The sequence below is a fragment of the Chiloscyllium plagiosum genome, unplaced genomic scaffold (genome assembly GCF_037043375.1).
Source record: "Chiloscyllium plagiosum isolate Xiang-an unplaced genomic scaffold, Cpla_swu_hap1 HiC_scaffold_39, whole genome shotgun sequence".
Classification (NCBI taxonomy): Eukaryota; Metazoa; Chordata; class Chondrichthyes; order Orectolobiformes; family Hemiscylliidae; genus Chiloscyllium; species Chiloscyllium plagiosum.
The window spans coordinates 8,085,436-8,099,420 of NW_028270177.1; the positions used below are offsets into that span (position 1 = coordinate 8,085,436).

The following is a 13,985-nucleotide window of genomic DNA, read 5'->3' on the forward strand; positions in this document are numbered from 1 at the left end:
ACTTAGCAAATTGCATTTTTGTTACAACAAGCACTAAAGTGCCTGTAGTAGATTAGGTATCATTAGAAATAATAGAACATCTAGGGTGTCAATGTTTTTATAAGACTTCCGCGCTGTTGATTAATCTTGCAACATTTTACTGCATTAATGATTTTCTCAGTCTACTGTAAAAGACTGCATATAAGCTAATACTTCTCTCTGTTCCACCGCACCCCCGTCCCCCACCTCACTTGCCATTGCAGCCACTACAGTTATTGCAGTGCATCGTTGATGAGGTGAGTCACTGTCTTATGTGCTTTCTCTTCTAAAGTCATTCTTAATGGCCTGGAAAGTTTTATTTATACAGTATACACGTTATATTTTTCTTAATGAAGCTCTTGACTCTAACAACCTCTTAAGCCCAGTCCAGCTCCTTAGACCATCAAACCTAGCCATGCCAGACCTATATCAAGCTCAAATATGACCCTATCCATGCATACCATTCAGGTACCGTAGAGGAACTAGGTAAAGCCATGGCTAGAATTGCTGAATAATTACCTTTAGACTAACCTGAGCAGGAGCCTTCCCAAGAGGCCTAGCTCATTTAATGGCTCTAAAACTCAATCTAGAGGATGTCAGTGGTCATGCTTGATTATTTGCCGTGGTATTTTATGAAAGCAATAAAAAGCTTGAGTCTAAGAGAAAAATAGAGGAACATTGACTAATTTAGGTGTTTTTTTTCTCTGTATCAGATCCGTTTGGTTTGCAAGGTATTGTGACTGTTTCATGCTGCCTTGCCTTAGTTATTTCAGCACTATGCCTATGCTCCTTCAGCTTATAATTGACAAGAGACCAAAGATAGCCCCTAAATGGTGACAGAGCTTCACTGTTCTCAAATTGACATTTTGTGTTAAGAAATAGCTTATATTAATGAATATCTTGGTTTTTTTTTTGCCCTGTAGTCTTGAGCTTATTCACAAATTTGGTAAAATAATATTTTCCTGCGTGGCCCTATCTCCCTCATCCTTTGCTGGTTTATGACCACTGAGGCCCTCTTTTCTTGATTGTTTGATTATTTTTATCCAGATTTTTTACAAACTGCAACTGTGCTCACCCTGAGGCAAAAGAATATTGATTACGCTGTAAAATAACAAAATTTGCACACAAGCTATAACAGATCATCAGGGAGAATTTTTAACCACCCCTCCCCCTGTGTTTTTCTCTGGCAGTCTCTCTCAATACACATATTAAGTGTGTTTGCTGCCTCTGTGTCTTTTTCTTTATGCCTGAGCACTTTGCTGACATGTGCTAATAACCAAATGCCAAGAGAGAGTCCAGTTGGTGTTACCACACACTAAACATACTGAACTTGTCCTTTAGCTCATAGATTGCAGGTAATTAATAATTAAACTGTTTCAGTTGTAATGGGTTGACCTCCATGAACTGTTCATTACTCACATGGCAAAGGCATCACTCAAAGTATTTTTTCATTGCCCTTCGCTGTGCTCGAGCTGAATATGTGGAATTCAGTGGGCCACCTAAATTTCAGCTGACCAAGTACTTACTTAAACTGCTGCAAATTAAACCTTTTTTTACAATGTGAATATTGTTCTTTGCAAAAGAGTGAAGAATGTTTGCATCCTGTATGTACCATTTAGTTTAGAAAATGGAAAATACACCAAGGCTATTAATTGTGTGACAATTCATATCTATGGTCTCATTCAAGTGTGGCTTTTTGGCACAAGGCTCACATGTGCTTAGCCACGCTTGAAGATAAACTATTTTCCCTAACAGCTAACCTAATTATTCCTTAACCCGCTTTTTTTTAAGTGCTAGGTCTATTGACCCCTGGTCTCTCCTTTCTGAATTACCCCTCGATAAAGGATATAATTTCAATTTTTTTAAAATCCCCAGCACATTATGAGTAAATAAGAGTTATTAATTGAAAGTCCTCGCATGAAGTTATTAAAATGGAGAAAATAAGATTGCAGTTTTTTTAAATCTAAAATACAGCAAAATAGCAATACATATGAGATCCTTTATAAATATTTATAAATATTCACAGGCCTTGAATTAGCACCGTGGAAAGCTTAGCATACAGTTAACAAGTCTGCAAATCCTTTCTTTGTTCTTTTATAAGCAGCACTTGCCAATTTAAAATAAGTAGCAGAGAAATAAATTTTAGATAACTGGATCAAGTATTTGTACACATTTTCTTGTGTTGCAATAATTTTTTTCTCTTCCATCTTGAAATTGAACTAATAAAGAATAAATGTCAGAATGGCTCAGTTGGTCTGAATTGGAAGGTCATGGGTTCAAGAATGTTGACATTCTACTGCATTTCAAAAGTATAGCCCTTCAGACAACACGTTAAACTAGGGCTTGATCTGCCTTTTGTTGTGACTCAGAAGATCAGGAGTTTACGCAGTGTCCTGGCTAACTTACTTAATTTAAGTATCAAAAACACAATCATAGAATACTACAGTGCAGAAAGAGACCATTCAGCCCAGTGAGTCTGCACCAATTCTCCAAAGTGCATCCTACCCAGACCCAACTCCCCTCATCCCAGTCTTTGTAAAGTCAGCAAATTGAAAGAGTTCTTCCTTGTGTATTTCTTCCAAACCTGTCATAACTTTGTACACATGTACTTAATCTCTCTTCATTTTATTTTTCTGTAAGGAGAACAGTATTTCAGTGTTTCCAAACCAAACTAGAAGCTAAAATCTCCATTCCCATAGCTATTCTGGTAAATTTCATCTGCACACTTTGAAGGATCCAATACCTTTCCTAGAGTATGGTGACCAGAACTGGATGCAATACTGTAGCTGTGACCCAAAGAGAGCTTTCTAAAGTTTCAGTATAATTCTCTGCTTTTGTACTCATATCTTCATATATGAAGCCCATGATCACTAGTCTCTCAATGTATTCATCCACCTTCAAAGATCCTCCAAGCAGATGCACCTCTAGATCTTCTGTTCCTGCATACTCTTTAGAATGGTGGTATTAAACTTATATTTCTTCTCCCGTCTCTTCTACCAAAGTGGATTACCACACATTTCTCTGTATGACATTTCACCTGCCACGCATCTGCCCAGTCCACTACCCTGTACTAGTCTGCAATATGTCTTATTTAAAAATGGTGTTTGACTTCCTTTTAAACAAATTATAACTAAATAACAAATAACTGCTGCTAAATTTTAAAAAATGTCTAAACAGTGGGGTCCATTGCCATTCATTAACTTCTCATGCTTACAATACTGAGTCATTGTCTTTTTACTAGACTTACAGACTCATTCTACCACATGGATAAGGGAAACAGATTTTGTACTACAAACAATCAGAACTGGCTCACAGGTACCATTGTTCTGGTATCTGAATTTAAACAAAGACAACATAAAATTAGTGGACTTGTTTTCTTGTTGAAAACATGTTGTTGACGTACAATCCTTTGACTCATCAGGTGGCCTTTTAGTAATCTAAACTTGTATTGTGGAAATACGTGCAATAAACTAGTTATATTTTGCCTGAGTTAAACTGTTATCTGACTCTGAATTCTGAAATACCAGTGGGAATTTATCTTCTGTTTTGGTTTTAAGTAAAAATATGTTCTTAATCAAGTTTTCCTATTTCTGTCCTCTTCTAATAGATTTTTGTTTGAGGTGGGAAATTTCAAAATTGGAACTGATCTTTGTTTGAATGAACAAATAACTAAACGATTGCTTGATTCAATATTTCACCAATGTAATTATTGTCATATAATAATAAAGTCTTGACTCACTCACCTAAAATAATATGGCCAGAAGTGCATCTGTTAAAACATCTGTGTACTACATAGGTCAAAATGTAGGGAATAAATTTTGTGATCGGTCAGTTTCATTTTCTTTTAACTTACAAATGCCAACATAGCTGGCATCTGCTTTGACATGGCTGCCAAGGATCATTGCTGCTTTCTTACAGTCGTGCAGGAAAAATATTAAATATCCCACCAACAAAGAAAATCAATAAATATGTTGGTACATTATGGATATATCTGTAGAAGTAGAAATCTGTCAGTGATATGACATCAGCCATGCTGTTGGAGGTGTCCCAGCCTGTTCTCACTGCCCACCGTTACGTTCCGGTGTAATGTTGGATGTAAAAGATTTTGAATCGTAATGCTCACTGTCAAATGGCATTTTTCACTGGCTCTTCCTACCTCTGTGTCCCTTAACTTACTTTCCTGACTTGATTGTATTCTTCAAGCAGCCTCCTGTTGTATAAATGGGAGACAAAGCTCAGATGAGAGATCTACTTAATTTTCTCCCTTGTAATTACTGATCTCATTTTTCTGATAATTTGAAGTTGTAATTGGCTACGGCAATTACATGTATATTTACTAATCACATTTGAAGCTCTGATTGTATCTATTTGCTACCATTGATAATGAAGCTTACAAATTGCAGAGGTGCTTTTCATGTGTTTTCATCACATCAAAGATTTTTCAACACCACCCCCTTCTTCCATACCAATTCTCCACCCCCCCCCCCCCCCCCCCCCGCCCCACCCCCAATCTGGAAAAAGCAAGCACTCATATATACAGACACACCTTTCTCTTTCTCTTTTTGCCATAATGAATGCACGCATGCACTTGACACAGTTATATAGTAGAGAAATTGTTTGGCTCCTACTAAACGCTACACACATTGAGTTTTGCCTGAAGCATTGAAAGGTTGTATGTAATGATATATTGCTCATCCAAATGGCTGAAGCAGTCCAAAGCACTGTGAGATTAAAATAAGTCATCTCTTTGTTAATTTAAATAGGTGCATGTATCATACTTTGCAGGGTAGTTTTAACAGGGATGTCACAGAAACTGCAGCCAAAAGGTATTTTTAATGGAAAAATGAGAACAGATGAAAATGCAGTCACTTCCAGCTGCCTTTTATATTCTGCTGTTCTTCAGCAATTGCAAATTTGATGAGGCAGCCATTAAACTCCCGCAGATCTTAATTTTAAGAAATTTCTGTGCATAATTCTGTAAGATTTGAGTCTTTTTTTGTTGGAATAGCAAAGAAATTGCATCCGAGGGTTTTTGTTATGCACTGTGTGGTACAATCATCTTGCAGCCTTTAAATTGGCTGCTATTATAACTATTTGCTTATAATTATAATGGTAAATCTTTATGTAGTTTTTCCTGGAATTTATGCAGTTAGTAAACCAATTGTATGATAGCAAGTTGATTATTTTTAGAATATGTCTCTAATATGTTTTCTGATTCTCTTTTAAAATTAATATATAGTTTAGTTCTAGTGAACTGTTAAAGTTTAATGTTATATAGAAGTAAGTTTTAAAACAATGTTTTAAGGGAACATTTTTGAAATTTGAGATATATCTGCCCATCAAATGTATTTTAATATTTTATGAAGTCAGTTCCACATGTAAAAAATTAAAGAAAATGCTTGTAGGTTTTAATAGTTAAATAATCGAACCATGTGCACAAAGTAGTACAGTATTTACATTAAAGTCTGAGAATTACCCGTTAAAATAGAATTAATCATCCTATATTAACTGAATAGATGACCAAATTCCAGTTAAGTTAGAAACTCAATCAATAACTTTCTCAAAAATGTTCAAGTTTAGTGTTAGAGACTGCATAGAGTTTCTCAACTTGCCAGTAAAATTGATTCATTGAAATAACCTTTTTGTTTTTGTTTCTGTCCTTTACTTATTCTCTCTATTTCTCCTTTCTCTCTTCCATTTTTTCTCTCTCTCTCTCTCTCTCCCTCATACACTTTGTCTTACTGCTTCCCAGGATCCACCAGTCCTTCCGGTTGGAGAGTTTTCTGAGCCATTTGTACATTTCATCACTCAGTGGTAAGCTCCGTTTGCAAATATGCCATCTCCTCAGTGTAAATGATACATTCCATTAGCTCTCAGACTCCAGGAGACCTTATGGCTCTTCTACATCTTTCCATAGGCAGGGAGAGTCTGTGTGCCGTGAACAGATGGATAGCAAAGAAAGAAAAGAATACTGTTACTTAATTTCTGTGAATGTTACTTACATGGAAGGTCATACAACACCGTAACATGGAGCAGCTTTTGAAATTATCAGATGTCACATAAAAGTTTTAAAAAGGAGAAGGCGGGGTAACTGGTGTGAAATGTTCACAGATGTCAAGCTGAAACCTAAATGATAGTGGGTAATAGCTTTGTTTTCCCTGGAGAAGCAGCTACTTTGGAATCATAGATTAGGACCGTTACCAAACAAGTCTTTAGACAGCTTGAATTGCTTGCTAATGGGTGCATTATTCCAGAGGTGCATATGTTTGTTTATGGAGACAGCAAATTGTCCTCTGCGATAGTTAATGGTTTATAACTATGCTTCTTGTTTAGTACTCGAGTCTGTTAATTTTTTGAGTGTCATCTGATATTAGCATAAGATGTTATGGGAATACATTTCCTTAAATGACAGTTGCACTTCATAGAAAACAACTTGTGTATTATAAAAACATTAAAAGATGTTTTGATGCAAAAAGAAATAAACTTTTTATTGAATTTTTTTTTAAAAGTGTACTGTTTTGCTGAAGGGTTTTGTTTGTAATTTATTTTTTTAATCGTTCACAGCTATTTTCTGCTAAGTGACTGAAACATTATCCCTTCCCCATCTCTGTTTAAAAAAAATTAAACAAATACAGTATTGGAAAACCAACCCAGATAGTCTGTTCTTTTACATGTCCCAGCCCACTCGTAAAGTGCAAGTACATGAAATAAATGTAATTAAAGCAGATGGTAGTAATAGTGATATCACAGCTGTCATCGTTTGTATGTGTCTGTCTCCCAAAAAGGTATAATTTAAGGAAATGTTTTTATAAAAATAATTATTAATGTAGTTTTTAAAAGAAGTTTTGACTGTACAATGGTTATAAAAATGCTGGTGTTTTGCACTATCGATATTGGAAGAGTTTAGGAATAAACTTGTGGGAAATTTAAGATTGGAAAGATGGAATTGCATTTTGTAATTCACTTAGGATTGGTATTGTATTTTTCCATTTTGTCCAGAAATCACGCAGCACAGTTTTGAAAGTGCAATTTACTTCATTTTGCATTCTAAACAGAAGCAAGGTTAGCATGTGCTAGTTTTGTTTCAGTCCTGTAATGATATTTCAGTTGTATTTTTGTAGAACACAACATTCTTTTTGAAGTTTTCTCTCAATGACTGCGGGAGAACTATTGCATTACATGTGCTACCAAGCCATACAGATTTAAGGTCTGAGGTTTGATAGTTCTGTGGTGTTTTCTGGAGGAACAACAAATAAAGTCTACTCGCAGAGTGCTTCAGAGAACAACTCTGTGAAGCCCTCACCAACTAACCCCATGCCCAGTAGTCGAACACTTCAACTTCCCCTCGCACTCCACCAAGGACATGCAGGTCCTGGGCCTCCTCCCTCGCCATGACCGAATCACCCGACGCCTGGAGGAAGAATGCCTCATCTTCTGCCTCGGGACCCTCCAACCCCATGGCATCAATGTAGATTTCATCAGTTTCCTCATTTCCCTTGTCCCACTTTCCCGGTTCCACCCTTCCAATTGAGCACCACCCTCATGACCTACCTGTCCATCTTCCATCCCACCTATCCGCTCCACCCTTCTCTCTGACCTATCACCATTGTCCCCACCTCCATCCACCTATCGCACTCTCAGCTACCCTCCTCCCATGCCCACCCCGCTCCCATTAATCTCTCCACCCCAGGCTCCCAGCCTCATTCCTGATGCAAGGCTTTTGTCCGAAACATCGATTTTCCTGCTCCTCGGATGCTGCCTGACCTGCTGTGCTTTTCCAGCAACACATTTTCAGCTCTAATCTCTACCATCTGCAGACCTTACTTTCGCCTAATGAAGGCACAACAGTCCATTCATTTATTCCCAAGCTGTGAGAGTGATTTTTAATTGCCCATTAATGCTGTACAGTTATTTCTGATGTGTAAAATATGAATGTAAACATCTGATAAGGATAAAATTGGGTTTGTCTCCGTGTGGTCAATTAGCCTGTCCACACTTACTGGCCAGGCTTGCATATGATGTTTAGGTACTCAGTGCACTTTCAGGGAGCAGTTGGTATCTATGGAACTATAGCCCAACTTAGAGACATTGAGGGGAAAAAAATGGACACTGCTTACTAGTACAACCTTCTAACTATGATTTTAGTCTGTGGGGATGGCAATAAATGGTGGCTGAACCTGTCCCCTTAATATTGTGAAGAAAAATCTCAGTCTGGATTTTTTTTTCTTGAGTGATATTGCATTGTGCTGCAGGGGGTAAGATTTATCTCATGGCAAATATGAGGCTGGGAGAGGGTTAGAACTAAGCCTGCAAGATGGATGATTGTCATTTGGAACCTCTTCATGGCCAGTTCAAGAGAAGCACTAACACTACAGAAGTCAGTCCACCTCCATGAATGCGCTGATGAGAGAGGGCGTAGAACTTCCGGTGAATATGTTTTTGCTTTATAAACAGAATGACCTGAATTTGCCATCCAAGTGGCTGAAAAGGCTGACAGGTTTGCTATTGTTAAGGGGTTCAACAGCAACCTCACTTGTGAAGTCTGGAAGTACAGTGTGTCTGAGTTGGTTGTGTTGGGGCCCACAATAATGGTCACTGTTTCTATTCTTCAAGAAGCAAGGACTATTAATGAGAAAACCACCTATTTGCTTAAATTTGTACAAGATGTTAATCATATACGCAAATTAAGCACAGAACATGTAATTGTTCTAATCATAATAATAATTGCAAATAAAAATGTTTTGTTGAACTCCCTCAGCACTTCCCTATGACCCTATGTTGTCATGATGACGGGCCTATGCCCAAAATGTTGACTCTCAGGCTCTTTGGATGCTGCCTGACCGGCTGCGCTTTTGCAGCACCACACTCTCAACTCTGATCTCCAGCATCTACAGTCCTCACTTTCCCCTATCCTGTCAGCCCTCCCTGGCATTCTGTCCTCTAACTCTGGCTCCCCTGCTCTGAGGCTTTATCACTGACAGGAATGTAAGCAATAACATCCTTGGTCATGTCAGAATGACCATAAACAAAATGGTCCTTTCACAAAAATAACAGGCCTAGGAGTTCTGCACTGTCTAATCTGCAGAGTGCTAACTTAAAAAGGGGAAGGAGTCAAGGATTTTGTGTTTGGCATTTGTTGTCATGTTGATTATGAGTATAGAAGCCTGCACAGATTTATATGCGAATGTTCAGTTAAGTAATTGGTAAGATCATGGAATCCTGAAAGAGAAACAGCTGGGCTTTAAAGTGTTATTAGTTGTTAGGGGTGAAGAAAGAAAATTTCAGGGTGTTGTTAAAAGAATAACTCGGTCTTACTTCTATTGAAGGCCATAGGAGACTGAGAAAGAAGATTGCAGGTGATTTGCCAGGGACAATTATTAGAGACGTCTGCCGAATGTGATTAATGGAACTGTGTGGGATTGAGGGAAGATGATGATTGTAGGAACCTGTAGAATTCAAGAGGTGTTTGAGCTGACACTGGCGCTGCTACATGGACACCATTTATGGAGGTTAGCAGTTGGGTTGGAGATCATAGGACCTTTGTCTTTAGCTTTGGCTTTGCTAGAAGAAATCGGTGCTGGTGCTGCAAGCATCAGGCACAAGTCCAAGTTATGATGGACACTGGGGCTGAGGAGGATAGAAGTGGATGTTAGGCCCCATATTTGAATATGTTATTGGCTAATACTCACTTCTGGGATGGCTAAAGGACAACTTCTGCTAAAATGGCATCCAACATAACTCACTAGAACTGTGCGTGTACAATACAGGTGCTATTCTGGAGAGATAGGTGCACCACATGTCTAGCGCTGAGAAGCCAAATTTCTGAAAAGTCAAGGTCACTAAAAATTGACATGAGTCCAAAATCTGTGTTGATCAGTTATTTTTCTGTTAAACTGTGATCATACATCAAAGGTTATAAAGATTATGAAATAATTATAATGTTTGCTTATTACAGTATGAGAAAGTTGCCAACAGAAAGACCTGCACCTGAAGACCTCATGGTAAGCCATCATTTTTGAAATTATTTAATTTTCAGGCAACATCTCTGACTAACGAAACCTAAAATGACTGGGTACCAAGTTCTGTTCTCAACATATCACCATTGGGTGATTTTAAACATAAGTAAATTATTAAAATATTAATTATATAATATAGATTATTATTAACCAAGTCTTTTTTATTTTACATACATTTTATTTGTAAGATCAATCATTAATGTGATTTTTTTTTGGTTAAGAAATCCGGTATGTTATGAGTGATATGTGATTATTCAAGCAGGGTGCAAGGGATAGACCAGGAAACCGCAAGTCAATTTATCTATCTAACCTTAGTGGTGGGAAAATTATTCGAAGTAATACTAAGGATGGAATTAATCTACATTTGGAGATTAATAGCCACCACAGTTTTGTTGACCAACCTGATTGAAATAGGTGTATGAATGAGGACAATTCGATGCAGTCTACTTGGATTTTACCTAATAGCGAAGGTACGAGCCCATGGTAATTTGGCACTGGAACCAGAACTGGCTGAGTGGCAGGGAGCAGAAGGTGATAGTCGAGGGTGTTTTTGTGACTCAAAACCATTGTGTTTCTGCTGAATTCAGTGTTGGAGCCCTTGCTGTTTATGGTACATATAAATGATTCAGACTTGAATATAGGAGGGTTGATCTGGAAGGTTGCAGACAATATGAAAATTGGTGGAGTAGTAAATAATGAGGAGGATAACTTTAGATTACATGAGGATATAGATTGGTTGCTCAGATGGGTTGATCAGTGTCACATGGAGTTCAATCCAGATGAGTGAAATGATGCTCTTGGGCAGGATGAACAAGGCAAGGGGATGCGTGGTGAATAGTAGGACCCTGGGAAGCATCAAGTATGAGAGGAACTTTGGTGTGCATGTCCATCAGTTTCTTAAGGTAACAGGACAGCTAGATAAACTGCCTAAGTAGTCAGATAAGATACCTTAATTAGTCAAAGCATAAAGTTTAAGAGCAGGGAGGTTATGTTGGAACTGTATAAAAAGTTGATTAACCTGCACATAGAGTAGTGTATTATGTACAGTACTAGAATTCAGATTATAGAAGGGATTTGATTCCATTGGAGTGCATACAGGGCAGATTTAACAGGATGTTGCCTCGACTGGAGAGTTTTAGATATGAAAAGGATTGGATATACTCGGGTTATTTTCTTGGACCAGAGGAGACTGATCTGATTGAGATGCATAAAATTATGAGTATCATAGACAGGGTAGTGGAGAGATCAGTGACCAGGGGGCATAGATTTAAGCTAAGGGGCAGGAGATTTAGTGGAGTGTGAGGAAAAAAGTTTTCAACCAGTGGGTGGTGGAAGTCTGGAGCTCTCTTTTGACTGTAAGAGTGGGAGAGAGAGAAACTATCATCACATTTAATATGTATTTAGGTGTGTACTTGCGGTGCCAAGGCATACAAGGCTGTGGGCCAAGTGCTGAAAAATGAGATTGGTATAGTCAGGTGGTTGTTTTGATCAGCACAGACTGATTGGGCTGAAGGCCCTTTTTCTGTGCTGCAAATCTGTATGACTGTACACTGTTGTTTCTCACATATCAATAGCTGGTTTGAAATCAGCGGAACCCCTTTCATTTGGTACATTTTAATGGGAACCAAAAGGTAAAGGGTTTTTTCCCATCTGTCTTAGCTGAATTCCAATCCATTATCTAAAGGGCTAAATGAAAAGTTGTAAGTTATGGATAAAATAAACTGTAAAAACTCCAACCACTATCTCTGTCTAATCTACTGAGTAGTTCTGTCAGAATTTATTGAGAGAGAAATAGAATTAATGTAACAAGTCAAACATTACTCTTCTTATTCCACCAATGCATTCAATTTGTTTAGTGCTATTGGCTGTTGTATTTCCCTACACAATAAAACTCAAATGTATTTCAAAATTAATCTATTAGTCGATTTTTATAGAAATGTTATTTTATTTTTGCAAGAGTAAAGTCTTCATCAGTTTAAAACAAGTTTTTAGTGGGGAATTGCCCCATGTTCTTCTGAAAGTGTTATTTACTAGTTACAAATTATGTTTAGACATCTCTGCCCACATACATTCAAGTGGGAACAGGTATTCTGGTTAGTCAGATGTTTAAGGGAATGTTACATTGCACGTGGGACACACCAATTAGTCTAGTCATTAGACTTGCCTTTTTACAGCAAATAATTAGTACAGTTGTACTGTTGACAGCCTGGCCTGATATGTTTAATTATGTTTCCATATGCCTTTCAAGAGCTAATTTTCATTAAAATGTGTTCACTAAGTAAGCAGTTATCTCATAAGAACAGTTATGATTTCTAGGAAACTGAAATGACCATTATGACCAACAAGTCTATCTCTTTCTGATAAGTAATTCTGTTCTTCCAACTTTTGGTGAAAAAGTACTCCTTACTTCCCTTACTGTGAACATCATTTCAGCCTTGCATTGCTTTGCACTTGAATCCATACCTTGCACTCTAAGATGTTTGGTTAAAATATCACTCTATGAAGTATTTACCTCATTATCAAGGGAAGACATAGGCTGGTGTATTCTAATCTCCATGCTACTTATGAATGAGCAGATCCAATGTATGCTTAAAATTATCACCCTATTACAGAGAATTTATGAGACATGAGATCAAATCCCAACATGATAAAGACACCACTTTATCATGGTGTCTTTGATATTTTCTTGTATGGAATTAATTCTAGGCCATTTATTGTGAAACAATGTTATGTTTCTGTTTTTCTTTATGGTTCATGACCACAGCATATGATGAAAATCTTGTCAGGTTAGAACTAAGGTAAGATGTAAACGGTGAGGTCAGTTTCATGGCTAAGGCCAAGTATTGTGTATATCGTACCATTCTTTAGTCAGGATTAAACAGAAATCTGTGCTCAGTTCCTCTTATGGGCTTGAATACCGTGCCAGTTTAAGAATTTTTCTTCCAACTTGTAACTAACTCGTGGTATGTCCTCGTTCCGTGGTCTTTCTCTTAGGCATCTGTTGATGAAGTTGCGCGGGTATCCGTTTTTGGCGAATACCTTGTATAGGTGTTCCTCTTCTTCTTTTTGCAGTTCTGGTGTACTGCAGTGTGTTGTGGCCCTTTTGAACAGTGTCCTGATGCAAAAAGAAGAAGAGGAACACCTATACAAGGTATTCGCCAAAAACGGATACCTGCGCAACTTCATCAACAGATGCCTAAGAGAAAGACCACGGAACGAGGACATACCACAACCAAAAGGACTAGCCACACTACCATACATCAGGAGCATCCCGGAACTGACAGCCAGACTACTGCAACCCCTAGGACTCATAACGGCACACAAACCAACAGCCTCGCTCAGACAACAACTCACCAGAATGAAGGACCCGATACCCAACATGAGCAAAACTAATGTAGTGTACAAAATACCATGCAAGGACTGCACAAAACACTAGATAGGACAAACAGGAAGACAGCTAACAATCCGCATACATGAACATCAACTAGCCACGAAACGACACGACCAGCTATCCTTAGTAGCCACACACGCAGACAACAAGCAACATGAATTCGACTGGGACAACACTACTATCATAGGGCAAGCCAGACAGAGAACAGCCAGGGAATTCCTAGAGGCATGGCATTCATCCACAAACTCCATCAACAAACACATCAACCTGGACCCAATATACCAACCACTACAGCGGACAGCTGAAACTGACAACCGGAAGCGGCAGGGACAGGCCACTATAAACACCGGAGGAAACATCAAAGAAGCGCTTCGCAGGAGGCTCCCAAGCACTGATGATGTCACCTAGCCAGGGGATGAAACGTTTGCAACAAAAACTTTTAATCAGTTGTTAAGCAGTGTTTGTTATTAGCACCCTTTGTTGTGAGACCCTGATTATGAGGATAGGCTTTCAGCATATATTGGACCTAACATTGGGAACTTAACAGAAGGGAGAAAAAA

At 38.2% G+C, this 13,985-nt stretch overlaps 1 protein-coding gene across 9 annotated transcripts in view; it reads left to right on the forward strand.

Annotated features, from left to right (window-relative positions):
- The window catches only part of map2k5 (mitogen-activated protein kinase kinase 5), a 379,209-nt gene that overhangs the window by 321,035 nt on the left and 44,189 nt on the right, over positions 1-13,985 (forward strand). For 6 of the 9 annotated variants that reach the window (XM_087981145.1, XM_087981147.1, XM_087981149.1 and 3 more), the window contains 4 exons: positions 243-275; positions 732-749; positions 5,771-5,832; positions 9,974-10,019. In XM_087981145.1, coding sequence (XP_087837271.1) covers positions 243-275; positions 732-749; positions 5,771-5,832; positions 9,974-10,019 — 159 coding nt within the window. The remainder of the gene's footprint in view (positions 1-242; positions 276-731; positions 750-5,770; positions 5,833-9,973; positions 10,020-13,985) is intronic. The other 3 variants (XM_087981146.1, XM_087981148.1, XM_087981150.1) reach the window with 1 other exon arrangement.